Source organism: Scomber japonicus, chromosome 7 (assembly GCF_027409825.1).
Source record: "Scomber japonicus isolate fScoJap1 chromosome 7, fScoJap1.pri, whole genome shotgun sequence".
Taxonomy (NCBI): Eukaryota; Metazoa; Chordata; class Actinopteri; order Scombriformes; family Scombridae; genus Scomber; species Scomber japonicus.
In genome coordinates, this window is record NC_070584.1 from 21484247 (window position 1) to 21504061 (window position 19815).

At 39.9% G+C, this 19815-nt stretch overlaps 1 protein-coding gene across 1 annotated transcript; it reads right to left on the reverse strand.

Annotated features, from left to right (window-relative positions):
• Positions 1 to 1741: 1741 nt before the first annotated feature.
• Positions 1742 to 19263, reverse strand: kif14 (kinesin family member 14). The gene is made up of 29 exons (XM_053322481.1): positions 18091 to 19263; positions 17170 to 17424; positions 16924 to 17011; positions 16645 to 16743; positions 16313 to 16365; positions 16172 to 16202; positions 15121 to 15228; positions 14895 to 15011; positions 14461 to 14579; positions 14126 to 14298; positions 12649 to 12796; positions 12390 to 12453; positions 12062 to 12246; positions 11788 to 11890; positions 11467 to 11630; positions 11140 to 11287; positions 10575 to 10721; positions 9796 to 9928; positions 9271 to 9364; positions 8989 to 9130; positions 8293 to 8399; positions 6869 to 6969; positions 6297 to 6527; positions 5745 to 5932; positions 5072 to 5224; positions 4514 to 4648; positions 4242 to 4316; positions 2348 to 2498; positions 1742 to 2165 (listed from the first exon to the last, which is right to left on the reverse strand). The coding sequence occupies exons 1-29, from the start codon at positions 19140 to 19142 to the stop codon at positions 1795 to 1797; spliced, it is 4935 nt and encodes a 1644-aa protein (XP_053178456.1). The 5' UTR covers positions 19143 to 19263; the 3' UTR covers positions 1742 to 1794.
• Between the last annotated feature and the right edge of the window lie 552 nt (positions 19264 to 19815).

Here is a 19815-nt window from a genome sequence, read left to right on the forward strand (position 1 = left end):
GAATTGAAACTTTTACCTCAGATAATCGTCTTGTTAAAAACCTCTTTGCGCGTCTTCTCATTCCAACTGCGTCGTGTCTGTAACGCAGCATTCAATCACTCCTCAGCAGTGGTTGCTTTTCTCTTTTTTTATTCCACTCAGTATGAAGTTCTCCAAAGTCTGTATTTTCTTCACAGCTGTGCTTTATCAGTCCGTCACTAAAGTAGAAGAAGCCCCGGTATAACTGACTCTAGAAAGCATGAAGGGAGGATGCCGAGGAAGCTGTAAAGAGTGGGTGTAACCTGCAGAGAGCAGAGCAGAGGGCTGGCCAAACTATGGTTTAGGGACCTCCTGGGGTCCTTGAATGGGTTCCAGGGAACTAGAAGTTTGCAGAATGATGTAATACACCAGGTATTAATCAAGTCAAGGGATTCTTCCATTCTTTGTTCACTACATGCATGTGAATCCTAAAGACTGCGCCTGCTTGGTGTGCACATCTGTTTGGGAACAGTTGGTTGAACTTGCTGGTTGTCTTACTGAGGTGTTGAATCCACCAGAACCTTTTAATAGTACTTCCAGGGTTTCAGGGTAATCTGAGGTGAACAGTGAGGTTTCACTCACCTAGTATCTCACCAGCTGCAAAAGAGGACGCATTTCCTTTCAAGATGACACAAAATCTATCAAATGTGTTTGTCATGAAACGATGAAAAAAGTCCAAAATCTTTCAAATAGCACCTAAATTGTATTGAAAAGGGGTCCATGACACAATAAAAATGTGGGATCCTTCAGTCTGATGCAGTAGTTCTAAAACAATAACAGTAATACTATGATTTCACCTTGATTTTTCCTTTCTTTAAATTACCAAACTGAAATGAATATGCTCATCAACAGGTGTCATCGTTTACATCCAGTAGGGAATCACAACACATATCTACTCTGGTGTGGATCCAAAGGACAACATTTTAATATGCATGTATTTATAAATATGTGATTTGCAATATGAAATGTTTGGGTAGTTTTTACAAAGTGATACATAAAACACTGATTTGTTGAAGAAAATGTATTAAGAAGAAACCCTGCAGATACAAGCCTCTCCTGAGTGCAAATTGTTACAGTATTTGTTATATAACATACAAAAGCAAAGCTTTATGCAAATATAAGAACATAATATTCCTTCACACAAGAAAATACAGCATCAATATGGACAATTTGTTGTTAATTTTTATAACAAATGTACCTTAGGTTGTGTATATTGATCTGTTGCATGTTTGAAAAAAATGCAGAATAATTTAGTGGCCTCAAAAATATAATACAACAGAGAGGGCCTGTTACAGCATAAATTAACATTCTCCTTACAGCCAGTTACTACATACTAATTGTGTTTACCATGTTAAACTTGTGGTGACTGAAAATGCCTTTAAAGCGCTGAAAAGCAAGTTCTTGCCAGACTTGAGAAAGAACCCAAACTATATTTCTACAATAATGCTATGTTTAAATCGTGTTGCAAGTGACACAATTATAGGAATGGTTGTGTCCTCATGATACCTATACAAATATGTGGATTGCTTATATGGAGTATGTAGAGTTGATTGTATAAGTGTGAATATATCTGATTTTCTTATCAACTTGGATGGAAACATAAAAAGTAGACAGGAGTGTTTGCTGCTTCTGATAAGAGGTTGATGATACTGGAGCATACAAAAAAATTCACCAAACCCACTTGTTACTACCAGCAGGGGGCTCACTTCAACGTTTTCTCCATGTCACAACAGTTCATTTTTACAGTAAGTCCTACATGATGTATAAATCTACCCATCAAACCCAGTGCAGGCTGCCACTGGTTGACACACCTGAAGGGAAGGAATACACAATCTTACTAACCACTCGATTCCTAACAGCACTGTGAGAGGAAACACTTTCTTTGGTTAGCAATTCATCTTCTGTACTCTTGTCTGAAGTGGCGGAGTTTCTGCTCTCTACTGCCACCTGTTGGCTCCAGGAGGACAGGGACTGCAGGGCAGAGTGGAGCTCGTCTCGTGCAGCCATGACGGTCTGAAGACAGGGAAGCTGCAGGGACAGCGTCACGGCTCCTTCATTGGACAGACCAGTGATAAGCTCATCAACAGCCTTGGCAGAGGAGGAAATCAGCTCTCTGCTGCTGCTGAGGTTAGAGTCTCTGTCTTTACCTGGAAAGAGGGTGGCAATTAGATGGAGTAGTGATGTACCATATACAGTCATTCTCATACTTTTTATACTGCCAGCCACATTACAATCCAACCATTGTTCATACTTGTGCTGTACAATGTAAGTTACACTTTTATAAAAGGTTTCAGGTAGACATTCAGGCTGAGTGCATCAGAAACATCACCTCGGAGGGAGGTAGATAAGGAGGAATGCAGCTGTCTGATGGCTTGGTTAAGCTGGAACAACTTGGTTGCTGTAGTCCTTAATTTTTGCAGAATGGAAGCTGAGGCCTCCTCCTCCCCTTCCTCCACCTCCTCTAAGTCAATATCTCTCTCCTGTTTGACGACATGCATACAAGGCAGAAAAAATAAACAGTGAAAAATATCACAAAAAGTGGCATTATACAATGATTATACATGTTTGAGAGACTGCCTCTCTTTACCAATAATATATCCATAACATTGCTCAGCTATATTTTCCTGATTCACACACACATTATATCAGTAATGAATGAATGAATGACATGGATGTGTCCTTTCCTATGACATGAACCTAATGGCCCTTTTCCCAACTCACTGCAGCACGGCAGAAAATGTTGATGAGCTATGCTATTTACTGTGGCAAACAGTGTGCATAAGCAGTTTTTAACCTACATTTTTAACATTTAATAATGCAAATCCACATTCTTGTGTATAATTAATCATCAAGTTTAGGTCGTTTTTTTGTCTTCTGTGTGCTCTTTAAATAAGAAAAAAAAGGTAAATACATGAAATATTTAGAAAAGTCTCTTGTGCCTCGAAGCTTTGCGTCTGTTCAGAATTTGGCACAGTGCTCCGAGAAAATGAAATGTTTTCTTTGTGGATGAAGAACATTTTTAGCAGCAAAGCCATCTTGCACTTTTTAATAATTGGACTAAAAAAAATCTAAATTATTTCATAAAATGTTAATTAAAACGTGTTTTTATGATTGCACATAGGGTGAAGCTATCATGTCAAACATGTTTAGGTGTAAGTAATGAAAAGTCAGCTACATTTCATACCAATGACATTTACATCCATGATCATACACAGGTGCAGTACTGTTCACACATCTTGTTCAAAAGACACCCTGAAAGTATTTGTTTCAGGCTATAATTCAGGTTTGTTTGACTACAATAACACTGTGGACATGAAAATGTCCCTGTGCCTATGTGTCAGTGGTTGGTTTAAACAAAAACAAAAAAAAAACAAAAAAACTGCTAGTTTGTGTGACTAAGATAACAGCAAACAAGCCTGTTAGCTGTGACTGATGCCACTTCATTCAACACATTCATTACCTGAATGATCGTTGAGGGGCGACTGCGAAGAGATAAGCCTACAGAGCATTGAGTTTTACAGGAGCAATAAAGGCTGAGTGGCATCTTTAACAGGGCTGCAGTGTGAGTGGGTATTAATCTGTAACATTTAATCCTGTCTGGATGGCAGATTGTTTTTAACCTTTACATATCCAGGGAAGCTTTGCTAGGCATGTATTGTCTCTGTCAGCTTGGGTTTACCCACACAAACACTCTAGTTTTTGTAATAAAGCTGTAGATCGCTGATAGTTTATGTCATTAATCAAATATTTTAACTTTAACTTTAATTCAAATTGTATTATGTGCAAACAATAATATGAAGAAAAGTAATTCTTGAAGGTGAGTTAAGGATTAGACAATTTAGTAAAAACAGCATGAATAGCTGATTAAACACCAAACTTTTTTTCAATTTGTTATGTAAATATTTTCTGATGTTGCCATCAAGTGGAGCAAAAATATTTCTCTTGTTGTACTGTTTCATGCTGCAGCTCCATCGCATCTCCAAATCTGACTAACAAAATCATGAACTTATTAACTGGAAATCAAAAGCAATGCCATAAAACATAGAAGTCCATATTAGGAAAAACTCTCCCTGCAGTTCATGATGGTTGAACATCACTCACTGAGGTGTTGTTGATTACATTTCTAGGAATATAATTGCAAATTCAAGCATCAGTTTCTTATAACTTTTCTTGTAATGCTGCTATAGCTTCTAGTTTATAGTTGGTTATGCTCTTTAACTCACCGTAATATGGCAATGCATGTAGTTCTGCAAAGCATGTGCTAAATCAAGTGTCTTGGATTTCAGGCACTGCAGGACCTGTAAACCGACATGGATTATCAATCATCAGACATCATTTGAAGAATATTTTTGTTTTAATGGACACATTCTTATCATGTAATCATGACAACATATGCTATATGTCAATTAAAAGGCAGTTTCTCCGCTATAAATGAAAAAAACAAGTGGATAAAAGTCACAACATTTTTTAATAGTTTATGATTATGATCTCTTACTGGGTTCCTGGGATAGGCCAGCTGAGCCTCTCTCAGCATCTCTCTGGAGATGGTGAGGTTTCCCTCTAGGAGAGAGCGGACACCTTTGTTGGTCCCCTTAAACAGACATGAGTGATGAGACAAGACCACCGATGGCTAAAAAAAAAAAAAATCAGTCATATAATCACATCAATCATATTTTCTATTATAATATTTTTCATATTACCTTTCTGGTCAGTTGCCAAGAGCTACAAAATATATAAAGACAATAATATGATATAACCTCAACCTTTATCTTGCACTGAATGTCATGCACCTGTAAAGGACTGTCACAATTTCCAAGTTTTCCTTATCATGTGTTACTCTGCAGAAAATGGTAGACCACTGCAATTGCATCAAAACAAACATGCCATGTCCTTATTCAGCTCAATGATTCCCCACTTCCTAATATCTTCCTAGCTCAGAAATCCACACAGCTAATATTCCATTCTCCAATATTGTGGAGTGGGGGCTTGATTACAGTGGACCCCAGAGCCTTGACAGAGACAGTAGGTACTTGGGTATTAATGGTGGTGTTACCTTGCCCGTGGCCTGTGCACCCAGCTCCATAACATTCAGAGGCATGCCTGTCACCGCCGCCAGGTGGCCAAGTGCGAGCAATGCTGCATTCAAGCACTGACCGCTCTTCCTCCGTGCCTCTGTAACCATTGATGTGATCTCAGATTCACAACCCTAGATGGGGAGAAAATTTTCATTTTCTGTCAACATCAAGTGAACACAAATAAACTGACAAATGGGGGGAATTAAAATTGATTTAGCCGTGAATCAATGCAGGTAAGTCAACAACGGTCAACATAGTCTGAAGGGGGTCTGTAAATAAATTAAAATGCGAAGAATGTGAAAAATCTTGAGTGTGAGAGGAAAATTGTGTGTTTAGGTGCTGAGGCTGGTAAGGAATTTAGATTTATTTTCCATATATTCATGTTCTGTTTGGGGCTCAAGGTTGAGAATTCCCTCCGCTTGGCTATTTCCATAGACCGAGCTCAAACAGCTCAGAGCTAAGACCCCTCAATCAATGCTCTGCATTTTGATTAGCCGCTCCATGTCAAAACTACGCTAAATTGAAAATCATTTTTGCAGCTCCGATTTTGTACTCTTTTCAAATAATTGATGTACTGCAAGCACCACAAAAAGTACAATATAATGTTGCTGTGTAGCCTTTAAGACAGTGAGGTCATGTTTTGTTGTTTACCTGAATGAGAAGCTGGAAGAATCCTCCCATCTTCTTGACTTGGTTCTTGAGTTCCTCAGCGATAGTGTAGAGCAGGCCGGAGGAAGGTTTCGCAATGGCTAACCACTGCATCATAACAAACACTGCACTCTCTATGGCTGCAGTGGCCTTGATAAGCTGAGTCTGAGCCACCAAATTACACACAAACACTGCAGGAGACAAAGTAATAAAAATTAGTTGGTTTAAATACACCTACACAATTAATCAGAAAAAAGAAAGTAATTCGGGGCGTTTTAGAATAGGTTACAATTAGTTGGACAATTTCTTTAAAAACATAAATTTTATTGAAACTATAAATAAAAGAATTGGCATCTCATCTTAAAACCATGAACAATTTTTATTCATGCTTTTTCTGCAATTACATAGAAATATGATGAATTAAGGCAGGTCATTACCTGCCTTTTGCTGACTATCTACTAACTTAAACTAACAGGTAATGAAATTTTGAAACAAAAAGCACCAGTTTGCTCCTCTTCTCACTCATTGAAGATTGAAGTTTGAGTTGAATCTCACCGTTCTCCTGACTGTCATCATCCAGACTATCGTACAGGTCAGATATGGTTTGGACTGCCATGTACACCAGGTGCAGATCAGAGGCTAACCTGTCTGCCAGGCTCTCCTCTGTGCCACTACAACCACGCAGACGGGCCACTGATTGGCCAATTAGCTCCTTGCAGATGCCAGGCAATGCAGAGTCTGTGGTGCTGGAATGTGTGGACGGAGGTTTGGCCACACCCATCAACACTACAACAAAAACAGTGAAGAGTCAGGGTGTGCCTTCATGACCTCACTGGACATTATCATGCTTACAACACTGTGACATAGAAAACGTTCCCTTTATCACATAATCTGTCATAAAACCCAGTCTGCATTTAACATTGGTAATACTTAGCTTTAATTTATTACAGTTTATGCAGCCGCCCTTAATCTAAAAGCAGCAGCTGGATACTTACGTCAGCTACGAGTATTTGCTATAAAATATTGATGCTGCACATTTTCCATATTAACTATTCCCATGCTAATTTCCCCACTACATAAAAATAGTTAATAGTCATGTTTGAATTTTCTTAAAGTATTTTTCTCACCAGAAGACTGTGAGGAGCTGTTGTGGAGGCTCTGAATCGGATGGACTCGGATCTCATAGAGACGTCCTGAGATTCTCCTGCTCTTCAACATACTCCTGCTCCTAAAGCAGAACAAACCAGAAATGAACCCTGCATATGAACTTCGCCAACATTTCATATATACATTCATATTCTATAATTGAGCAGAATGAATTTGGTGTGTTCTCAAAGACTGTTTATTACAGCATTGGGTAAAGTTTGTTTATAAGTTAGTTGCACCAATACTTTTCAAAATGAACCGCTGTTGAAGTCTGTTACTCCGAACTAGCTGCCAACTTTTCACTTGTGTGGACTTCCTCACCAGAGCCATCTGCTTCAATTAATTTACTGACATTTTTGTTAAAAGGCTTTGGCGACAGACTACATTTTCCCTTAATTTGGTGTCATCTTGCCAGGGCACATGCTATACTCGTGTGTAAAAAGGTTAACTGAGTTTAGAGAACATACTTTTGTTATTATGAGCAACCTAGAAGTGGGAAGGTCAGTAGCCAGCCATGACTGTTGCCATGAGGCTTAGGCACAGCTTTGATGGAGTTAGAGGGAGAGAGAAGGGATAAAAGAACCACAGAGCATGTGCCATGTTTCATTTGGCTCGGTCTGCTGGTAGTTCAGGCACCACCAGAAGCACCATAAACATCCTTGACAAGAATAACAACAATGAATGGGGAAAATGTTAGGGGGTTGTGTATGTACCACAGGTGCTCTCTGTGTGCGTGTATGCCCATGCATGTTTGGGTTGTGGGTCGTAGAGTGAGAAACACAGTGTCTGTTGGTGTCTTTTCTGTTTCTACCCCCTTAACCTGGCCTTCATGGAAATTAAATTAATAAACAGAGGGAAAAGAATAAAGAAGGAAATATTCTGTGGGCAGCAACTTCATGTCAACTTTTCATGAAAGAAAAAAAAAGGATGTGTTGAATGTCAGAAATATGTGCCAGGTTGTAAATCAAATCGGTGGAAACTAGAAAGACTTTGTAAAAATAACCAAAATCTTGCAAACTGCTGGACAAAAATGATTTTCCGTGTTCCACCCACATACTTTTCAACTTTCCATACGCACCAATTTGCCTGACACACTTTTCACATTAAAAGACTTGAGCGTGGGGGCTGTGGATTTAAAACCCAAATACTATTAAAGCAAAAGCATCATCTATCCAAGTGCTGGCACCTTTGAAAGACAGTAAGGCGGACACTGGCAGACACGGACTGTCTTGTACTTCCTGCAGAAACATGTTGTAGCTGTTTTTGAACACTTTCCTAATAAAACTTTTCAAGTAAACAGCCAAGACAAGCAATTAATTCACTGAAATATAATGTAAATGTAAGGAATTGGAAAGAGGAGTTGACAGGTAGGAGGAGAAGAAGAGGGGTAGAGCTGGATAATTACCTTCGACGTGAGAAGGAGGAGGTGGAAGCAGAGGAGGCCGATATATCTTGCTCCCACTCATCATCGGGGCCGTAAAACACATCGTCGTCTTTAGAGGTGGAATCCCCCTGCGGAGAGTAAACTACTGTTGACATGCCCGCTCTCATTTACTCAATTTAATGAGAAAACAAAACAAAGTGAGGCAGCATCCTTCTGTCAGGCATAAAACAACCCATTTTGGACTAAGGTCATATGGGTAGGAAATTGGCAATTGCACTTGAATTGATGCCAGACTCTGAATACGCAACGCTCAACAGGCAATAAATAGTCAATTATTAGTGTACTGATCAGATGAAATAAGCCAGTATGTACAGGGTTCCTACAAATCTTCAACAATTTGTTGGTACCTGTCCTCAACATGATGGATCCAATAATGTGCCATTGAAATAATATTTTAAGAAATCCATCTATCCACCCTTAATTCCCTTTATTTTAATTAAAAACTGATCAAAGCAAAATTCCTGAACAGGTCACATGATTTGATCTGCATGTTTCTCGACTGTGAGAGGATTCTTTTTATTTTGTAAGCGTAAATAATAAGAGCAAAATTTTAAATAGCCAGGTTCCAGATAAGACCCCATTATTTGCACATTTTAAGACGTTTAGGAAATTTGATTTATTATATGACTTAAAGGGCAGAAATTATTTTAAGCAAACCTGCTCCAGCTCCCTCATGACAGCTATGTTGTTCTGGAACTTGTCCAGGCTCCAAAAAGTGGTGATCCCCAGCTTTGTGTTTTGAACCCGGACCTGCAGCACACCACCTTGCTCCAGGTTCTCATCATCAGAGCTTTCATGTCTACAACATAAGGTGGTAATGTCAAAATCAGATTACATTTACACTGCTAAACTTAAAATACAGCTGTCTTTGAGGAAAATCCTCCCTGCCATTTAAAACATGTTACATGTTTAATCACTGAAGACAGCATCTTTTCATACCTGCTAAAAACTGTGTGTTTCTTCAGTTTAGCGCTAATCTTATTAGCTTCCTCAATCATCAAGGACAACTTCATGGCGTCCCACTGTGGAGAGACTACAACAAAGAAATGAAACACACACAAAGAGCATAAGTGTCAGATGGTCTGAAAAGTGAACAGTTTGGATACTGTTGGATAATGTCGTATATGATTACAAGAATAATTTAGATTTCCTGAAGAACACACACTACTTCAAAGCGAATCAAACACCTATATGGAGGATTAGGAGTATTAATCCTATGCATTATTTTTTGTCTAATGTAGATTAATACTATCTATGCTTGAATTACGCACTGCCTCACAATGAAATACTAAGTTAAATATGATCTATGGACACTCTGCCCCTATTAAACTGATGTATAGTCCAGTCTATATATCAGGCCCTGGCCAACAGACATTTTCTGCCTTGAAGGACAGACTCCATCCATCTAAAACTCTACTTATGTAGTGTGAATAGTCACTGTGGTTCAGTAGTGAAATCGCTCACCATTTCTGGGAGTGTGGTTTTCCCTTACAGCTCTTCTGTTCTGCATGTCCTCCAGCTCTTTGCTGATTTTTCTCTTCTCTGCCTCCAGAGCCTCAACAATCCTTGCTTGACACACACGGTGTTCCTCCATCACCTGGAGTGAATCATGGTAATGCACACAACATTAAAAACCACCGGACCAAAACATTATGCCTAAAGCCAAGCCAGCTCAAAACACACCCCAAATGGCCCATCAGTTAAACATGAGACCTGGAGTCAGCATATTTATTTAAGCCTCTCCAGCTCATTTTAGATCATCAGCAGAATGAGCAAATAAATGTGATGATGTCATTTACGGTTACAGGAATAATCCCAATTTCCTGTAGACAGACATCTGAGAGTCAAGAAAGGAAAAATGCTGAAGGCGGAATGAAATGAAAAAAGTAATACTTCTCTTTCCATATATACTGTGACTGATCTACCAAGTTGTAAGCACTTTATGAGGAACAGTTTCTTCCAAGTATTTAAATTCAAGTTATTTACACTTGTATCAATATAGTGATCCTACATTAAAAGTATGTTCAGTAGTTTAATAAAAAGTGTTTATCTCCCAGTATGAATGATCATATAAATTGTCTTCATGTGTGCTTGAGGTTCAATGGATTAGCTCATCAGTGAGAAGAGAGAGAGAAAAAAATGATGGAAAAGACTTACAAAAGACTTCCCAGAACTTAAAATAGCCAATTTTCCTAAAGAGAAGAGGGAATTTAGCATTCCCAAGTGTTACTCTGGCTCCTGACCTGGGCCTCCATGTGCAGACGGAGGCGTTTCTTAGTGGTGTCCACCTCCTGCTCCAGCTCCTGCTTGGCCACCTTCAGCTCCGCCATCTGGCTAGCCACCCTCTGCTGGTCTAGCTCATTGAGACGCTTCCGCTCATTTTCCGTGTTCTGAATGAATTACAGTTTGGTATTACTCAGCTGGTTGCACACATTGACTTAGTGTGAGGTCATACAAAAGGTTACACATGAAAAAATAATTTGATGGTACTGTAAAAAGATACAATAAACAATTTTAAGACATAAATGTAGATTTCTATTTGTAATTATAGTCTTGTCAGTGTGGTGACACCCTGATGTAAACTGATGTAGACTTCCAATATCTGCAACAGAAGTACAACCTAAAATTTGTCAACACACAACCAACATAAGGTAAAGAGTGAATGTGTCAGAACTATGTTGCACTGAGACTGATTTCAGTAATATTTATATTCATTCATAGCAGAAAGTAAATGACATATCATGGAAAGAGAATAAGTGTTTAGTCTTCTGATGTAAAAATGATGAACAAACTGAAAGTGTTTGGTACCAGCTCTTTTTCCAGGGCCTGGATCTTCTCCTCGTAAAGTGCCTTCTGGTCATGCAGCTCCTTCTGGGCCACTTCTTTGGCCATCTGGATTCCCTGCATCATCTCCTCTTTTGCCTTCATGTGGGCTTCTTCGATTTCTGCCTCCAACCTGAGACACACAAAGTTGGTTTAAGTGGAATTCAACCAAAACTCATTTTGATTGTTAGTCTGAACAAATCAATTTTGCCTTAAAAAATGTTTTTTTTGTTTTGTTTTTTTAAAGTCTACGAGCACAGGTATGGAGGCTTTGTCATTTCTATCTTTATGTGAATGATCTTTTTCACTTACTGAGCTCTTTGAGCTGCGACAAGCTCATTTTTGGCAAATTCAAAGTCTTTGTGGCCATCGCCTGCGCTTGCGCCTGTCCAACATGACGCACGCTTCCCAGACTGCACCTCTGCTGGATGGTTGAAACGGAAGTAATGGTCTCCACCGAGAATCACCCTGTCACCCTGGAAACCACACATGCACGCGCATAAGAAGAGTCAAATTTCGCCATGTTGGCTGCTGAGATTCATTTAGAACATATTACAAATTAAGCCATTGTACCATTTTTTCTATAAATTAGAATTAGGAATAGAATTGTGGTTAACTTCAGAGGCAACTTACATGGTGTAGGACAGTAGATTCAAAGATTAGGTTTCCATTAACAAAGGTCTTGGCGTTTTCCATGGGAATGATGCTGACAGTACCCTGGATGTTGGTTATAATACTAAAACAAACAAAAAAAGTGGCAGGTTGAATTTCTACTGTAGCTAAAAAAATGTAATACTTAATAGGTGGATTAATGATGATAGGTAGAAAAGTTACCAAAAAAAATGTGTTCCTCCAATTATTTACTATATCTAAATGTCACATTTTCAAACCCTCCATTCATTCTCACCAGTGTTGGTCACCAATGAGGCCTCCTGTCAGCTGGATGTCATGGATGGAGTCACACTTGAGTTTGCCCACTGTGGTTCGACCCTCTTTGATCATGTAGAGAAGCATCTCAGACAGCTGAGGATCCTCGTTCAGGTTCACCAAGTTGGGAAGACGGTTGTCCACTTTAAATGTCACACCTGCTTTCTTAAGACACAACAAAAAGTTGTAATTACTGCACTGTTACAAACTGTGGCTGAGAGGCTTGACACTAAAATTGAAAAAGTTACTACATATATAGGAAATTAACAAATAAAATAAAAATAATTGTACTGCTCAGAACAAATTACCTGCAGCTCTTTGGTCTCTTCACGCTTAAGAATTTCAGCTTTTTCCAGTTTATCTCTCCACGCCCTGCATGGACAAGGTTAAAAAAAGGTTTACAAAAAAAAAATCACTTTCCAGCTGAGTTTCTTTCAAATGTGGAAATCAACAATGTGGAAATCAACAATAGCTTTCATTAAAATCCTCTCAAAAAGGAGAATATCTGGGGCTGCTACATCAGGCAAATCAAATTAATGAAGTTATAATTGTATCAGTAATGCTGACCGGTTGGCCTCGAGCATTTCTCTCTCTTGCTGACAGAGTTTGCTCCTCAGGGCGGTGATCTCCTGCTGGAACAGTCTGACCCTCTCTGGTTCAACGCCCAGAGAGCTCGTCTGGGCCGCTCGCAGCTTCTCCACCTCTGCCTTCAGCTCTGAAAAATAAAAATAATTGTACTGCTCAGAACAAATTACCTGTAGCTCTTTGGTCTCTTCACGATTAAGAATTTTAGCTTTATATAAAACAGTGTGGCGCAAATACACACTTGCCAGTTAATATGAAATTGTAAAGGGTTACATAAAAGTCGTGTCAGTATGTTTTAAGAGGTGACTTTACCTGAATTCAGTCAACTCCCCAAAAATCCGGCAATCAAAAAGGCCATTACTGACCTGATCTGTAATGCTTTAGTCATATTCACTTTGATTACCACACACTGACAGGCTATATGAGAGAAATCCACAGCAAGAGCTCCCCTTAGTGCTAAAAACGTCAAACAGCAGCACGATCATCTTATGAAAAATAATACTTGCATGACAGTTAGCTGCCATGTGCAGCTGACAGTGCATAAATATGGCCTGGAGGCAAGGTTAGGGCCAGGCTTTAATTGAACTGGGTAGTGCATAAGCTGGTGATGGATAGATGGGTAGACAGGAGGGTAAGTGGGAGAGGGGAAGAGGAGATCAAGAGCAAGACACTAACAGAAACACAGATTCACATATAAAGCAAGAAAGAGCGAGATATACAGAGTTAGTGAGAATAAAAACAATAAGAAAGAGGCTGATGAAGTAAGACAGACACACATGCAACAAGTCAGACAGACACAAGTGTGTGAATAGTTCAAAAATAAGTGACTAAGCTATTGAGAATACGGAGCTCATTAAGAAACTTGCAGTGTTGCTTTAAAAACAATATTTTATGCTGTGAGATTCTTCCAGTGTACAAATACTGCTCTCACCTGTGACACTATGTAAACAGCACTGCTCAGTAAGGAAAATACATCTTTGGTTTTCCTCTTAAATGAGGTGATGATGTGGTGCTGTTTGTGTGACATGGCAGATGTTCAGATTCTCTAGAACCTCTAGAAAAACATGGTTTTCTACTGTAAAAATAATTATTATTTATATATCATTATTATTATTATCATCTATTAGAAGATAAAGTATGTTTTCCCAAAGCAACACAACTTCTTGTGTACATTTCCCCTTGATGTCACAGAAGCTATATCCATATTTTTCTACAGCCTGTGGTGGCAGAGGGTTCACCTTGAGCACATCTACCACACAACTGCAACATCCACAGTAACATGTACTGACAATGTGCCAAAATCACTGATAACTATAAGCAACTGAGGGGATTCAGATAGGTTCACATACATCCTGATAAAACATAAGTTACCCTGTATTAGTATTATACAGTGTTTTTAAACAGGTTCAGGTTCAAGTAAGCTGAGATTGTTTGAATGTGTATAGTTTGAGTGTCTGACCTCTGATGAGCTTGGCACTGGTGTCCTCATTGACCTTGGCTATGTTAATGATGGTACGGGCCTGCTGGGCGTAGCGCAGGGTGCTCAGACTTTCCTCAATATTGCTCCCTGCTGGGCTCAGTGTGGCAATCATGGCTGTCTTGGAGTTACCCCCGAGGCTCTCTTTTAACAGCCTGAAGGTGAAAAAAAAGGGACTTGGTCAGAATCATCTTTCTAAATTGGAAATACTGAGTAGGTCAGTAATCTGCTATGGGTTAAGATGGGTAAAGAGAACTCAGAAAAACAAGCACTTATTCTGCATCAGCTACATATGTGCTAGCGTACGGTTCTCTCACCATGTAAGGATGGACTCTCTGTACGGTATGAAGACCTTCTTCCTGGTCAGTGCCTGTTCTGATAAGGCAGAGATGACCTTTCCAAGGGTAAGCAAGGATTTGTTAATGCTCGCGCCCTCCTATGACACAGAAAAAAAGGCATTATAATCATTCATGGACCGACCTTGTTTGAACTGTATATGCTGTTTCATGAAAAATGCAGCCACTATACTGCTATACACGTCATTTTTATAGTCTAATGTCACATTACTGAACTAAAGTAAATGAAGTGGTTCATCATTCAAACTATCTTAAAGCAATATTTTTACAGACTTATATTTGTTATCCTGAAATGCCTATGAACTGGAGAAAATGTTATTCTGGTATTACAGAAGTAACCAAAGGATACCACAATGTGTGTGTGTGTGTGTGGATGTGTGTGTGTGTGTGTGTACCCTAAGTCGATCCCCGCTTGTTTTAGCTGAGTTACAACGTTCACTGCCTGCCAGGTCCACCAAGTTGATCCTGCTGGTAATACTGTGGTCATGTTCTTCTCCCTCCACAAACTCCGTCTGTACACCAGCACACACAGAAACGCAATATATCCCACCTTATTAGGCAAGTTCTTGTCTGTTTGTAGGTATTTATGTGGATACATACAGTCCAGTTGAGAGAGTATACCTTAGTCTGGGTCATAACAAGGGTGAAGACGGAGTGAGATCTGGAGCTCTTGTCATTCATTCCTGTAGCTGCTGTGGCTCTCTGCTTGTTTCCCAGCACCAACCATCCCTGGAAAATGCCATAGTGATGAATTCATCTCTCTGTCTTCCTGTTATCAACAGCATTCTTATTTTATGAACTCTGATAGGTATTGGATGCTCAGTGCTGTCTGTATTTATTATTGGCATCTTGTCTACCTTGCACTGAAACCAGACATGTTCACTCAATCAAAGCTGTTCTACATCAACTAAACCTGACCTGAGATTTTAGAAATTTACTTGAATCCTTTGATCTCCATCAACCTGTAAATGTCCCAACCCATGTTAAAAGGTTATACCAAGATTTAGCTCTCTCCTCAGGTCTCTATCTCCAACCATGTGAACATTTCCACCTATCTGATCATAGGGCAATCATTTTTTATCTTGATTTACCTCACGCTTCTCTTCTCTGCCCTGCTCCTCTCCTGCATTCTTAATATTTCCACTGCTACAAGTTTTGCAGGAGCCTATAGCGAGGCTCCCATCAGCAGCAGTATCACAGCTGCACCATCTCATGTTAGCATAGAGAACTTGTCTCACTATTCAAAAGTACTGCTGTGGCCACCCTTGACTCCGTTGCACCAGTCAAAATTAAAAACTGAAGTGATTTTATGTGGACCACAGCATTTGACTAACATTATCTCTCTGCACCTGGACTCCTAAATATTGGAGTCATATTCAATTCAAGATTAAAGTTTGACAAATAAATCAATCAGGCAATAAAATTAAGCTCCATGCAGCTTCACATTGTCTCCAAACTCAGATCAGTTCAACAACCCATGTCTTCATAACCTCCTGCCTTGATTACTGCAGACTTGTTTATCACCAACTAGTTCAAAATGGAGCAGCAACAGTTTTGACAAGGTGAAAAAAGCGCTTTGGATCAACAGTGTTGTGAGTAAGTTCATATAAAGTTGAGTTGAGTAAATGCTGAGGATATTAATGAAACCATCTTTACAGCAGGTTCAACATACCTGAATGTCACTGAAGGAGCTCACAACATTCCTGTGGAGAAACAATAAATTGAGAAATTCTGCACATCACAACATTCAATAATGTTCTTTTGGGCTTTACTATAGGGTGATACACCAAAGGACAAAGAAAGCTTTTCTTACGCAGAGAGCTCCTCAACGTAAGGACCGTGGACAGGATGTTCTCTCACTCTCAGCTGGTAACACAAATACATTGTGTTTTATTTTGACTCTACACATTGTTAGATTATTGAGCCCAAAACACTGACCATAAAAATTCCCTCAGGACATAAAAAAGTGTTCATCTCTAAAACATCAGATAGACATTCAACATTATCTTTACTGACGATGACAGGAAACTTTTAAAATGAATAAATTGTGAGACGAATTCAAACTCAAGCAAAGAAAGCAAAACAAAACAATACCAATATTTATTTTTTTTTGGAGGATACTCCAGTTGGTTGCAAACTACTTACAGGCATTTTCCTCTGGTTTGGCTCATCTCTGGTCACCAGGAGGTCATGGATCTTTTCATTGTACACTTCAAAGTAGCTCATCTCTACATGACATTTGACCTGAAGTATAACAACACAAATGAGTCATTTGATGAGTAATGTCACCAGAAAAAGATTTAATGATTTTTAATATCTTCTTTTCTTGAGAAAAAATGCAGACTCTTGACTTTTTAAGTAAAAACAGAACGAGATAAAAACAAAAACAGTAGCTAAAATAAATACTTCTACATGACATTTTACCTCATCATTTTCCATGGAGGCCAGTCTAGAAAAAAGCTCCTGGCAGAACCGTGGGATAACCCCTGACTGTTCTCCAAAGCCCATCATCCTGTGAAACAACCATTTTAAAAACAGATCAAACTGACAGTTCAAAAAACATTTCAAAAACAGCATGCCCTTTGAAAAGTTAAAAAGGTGAAGCGATGAGAGGGAAAGTGATTTAATCAGAAAAAGTTACTGTAATAAATCAAAGCCAGAAACACTCACGTATATGATTTGCCAGAGCCTGTTTGGCCATAAGCAAACAGGCAGGTGTTGAATCCTTCAAAGGCCCTCAGTAGCAGAGGTTTGGCCAGTGTCTCGTACACCGTCTGCTGGCTGGCGAAGGCGGGGTCACTCTCATCCACCGAGCAGAGGGAGTAGTCATAGGTGAAGGAGTAAGTCTGTTTAGAGTCAGGATGCTGGACAACCGTCTCCTGGCCATTCATGAAGATGACCTGCGATGCTTTTTCCGCTTTCTCCCTATAACAGGATATAAATATTCACAAACATCGTTTCAGAAATGGATTTTGTCTATCTGAGCACTTCCATAAGCTTCAAATATAGTGTTTGAAGCTGTATTTTACAGCTGAGAAATGTCCTTTACAGCTTGGAGTAAACAGCCTTTTTCCTATTTCATGCTTATAGTGTCTGTGTGTTGGAACATGTTGGAAAAATTAATAGTTATATTATTACAAGGTGTTTCATTTGACAAAACCCCTAAAATGTTTGAGAAACAATATAATTCATCCCGAATACACTACATTACCCTACTTACAGCCAAATAAACATATTGGGGTACTTTCAATACAAAGGCTCTGATTTAAAACACCTTGGGTTATATTCTGAAGGGGAAATGGGTGTAGGAGTGTCAATTTTATAGTTCTAGCAATCAGTATGATTTTATATTGATGTTTTGTGGAATTAGGCTCATGACACTTTCAGCTGGTCTGCACTAACTTTTTGAGGCCCAGACAAGGGAATAAAACTGGACAGGCAATAGGAATAAGACTTCAGGCTTAATTGTGTTTTCATCCTCAGTGATTTTTAATCTAATGACTGTAGTGCAGTGTTAGGCCTATATATGTTAAATTCATTCATTCACATCAGCATGCACTCCTGCACAGTTGAGTAAAGGCAAGTACACACCTGGTATTAAAAGGTCGGACACGGACAGCAACAGTCACTGCGCTGTTTTCCATCTTAAAAGAATCGTGCTGCCTCAGAGCCTCACTGGGACGGGACAGGGACAGGGACTGCTGATGGGGGTCTGGTGCAGGTGCAGGAGCAGGAGTGGAGCTTCTGGTCACGTCTCCTTTTAGATCTCTTAGGTTTGAGGACAAAGCGGTGGATGTCTTCCTCACCTGCGGCGTGGTGTTGGGCCTGTGCACACCTGCTGACGCCTTGCTGAAGCGAGGAGCTGGGACAGGTTTAGTGTCCTCTGCTACTTGCTGTACTCGGGATTTGGACCTTTCTAGACTTGCAGATTTGACTGCCACAAGTTTAGGAGCTTCTTTGCTTGCCAGCCTTTCAAAAACGTCTCTCTTGGTGGCGATTCTCTCAAAGGGGGTCTTCTTGGTCGGCGTTTTAAATGTTTGAGCTTGGTCCTCTAGCTGCCTACCCTTGGAGGACACAGAGGAAGAGGATGGCATCTCTCTCCCTTTGATTTTAGAGGCAGTTTCTCTCACACTTGTGGAGCGGAATAAACCAGGTGTCCTACCGTTTGGTTCACCGAGGATTTTCGGTGGTGGGTGAGTCTCGACACCGCTGACCCCACGCTGCATCTGTGCGCCTTTATCCATTGAAGGAGTCCTGGTCCTACGCTGCAGGGTCAGTCTCTTCTCCGGAGCTGGGGTGCTGCTGCTGTCCTGACTGCTTTCACCCAGCGTTTTCTCCGTTGTGTCAGCCCCAGTCTTTCTCCTTGACCTCCTCTGCAGGGTGAGACGGTGACCACGGTAAGGAGTGTGCTGCCCGCTGCCGCTTTTTGACAGCGCAGAGACGACATAGGTCCTGTTTACCTGTCTGCTTTTATCACATGTCCTGCTGTCTTCACACGATGTTATCCCACTCATACCCAGCGTTGAATCTGCTGCTCTCCGTCCTGACGACCGCTCTCTGCCCGGTGTCTTGGCCGTCGATGTGGACATGAGATGGTCATAATAGGCTGTGTGCTTCCTCGCTTGCACACTAAACAACGACATGGCAGCCGGTTGAAATTAGGTTAGTTTATGGGTTAACGTTTACTAACGGCAACTCCACTCGGGTTACTCTAACTACCTAAAACACGGAAATCACGCTAAACAGACGCAGGTAATCAAGACTATTAAGTTTAAAACATTTTAAAAATGAATCCATTTGAATAAAACCGGAGTTGCATCCACGAAATATAGAGCTACTTTTGTTTATTATCTTTCCCTCAGTCTCTTCCGCCTTCACCCGCCTTAATTTCAAATCGTCCCCACTAGTGCTCGCTGATTGGCTGAATTCTCGGAAATCGTTACGTCATGTCTTTGGCAAAACTGTGATGTAAGCGCGACAGATTGACGCTAGGTGGCAGCATAATCAAGTGTATATTGGGATAATACCATTGATAATACTCGCACTGTATCCCTTGCAGGGTTGGGAGGGTTACTTTGGAAATGTAATAGGTTACAGATTACTAGTTACCTTATTTAAAATGACATCAGTAATGTAACTAATTAAATCAAAATAATGTTATAGTAATAGTTTTCTAATTGTCTAATGAATGTTTTCAGCTGTTGGGGTAAGTGTACCCATTAAACCAACCAAAATCTAAGTTCAGGTGTTTTTCATGGATACTGACATGGTTTATGAGGGAGGTTATTTCTATTAAAGCAAGATTTATCTCTCGTT

Bases quoted from the DNA above. Each gene is read 5' to 3' on its own strand.
- kif14 (XM_053322481.1), bottom strand. From the start codon at position 19,142: ATGTCGTTGTTTAGTGTGCAAGCGAGGAAGCACACAGCCTATTATGAC. The intron at 14,299-14,460 runs GTGAGAGAACCG...TTTCACCTTCAG, and splicing joins AGAGAGTCCATCCTTACATG to GCTGTTAAAAGAGAGCCTCG. The intron at 10,722-11,139 runs GTACCAAACACT...TAATTCATTCAG, and splicing joins AGGCCCTGGAAAAAGAGCTG to AACACGGAAAATGAGCGGAA.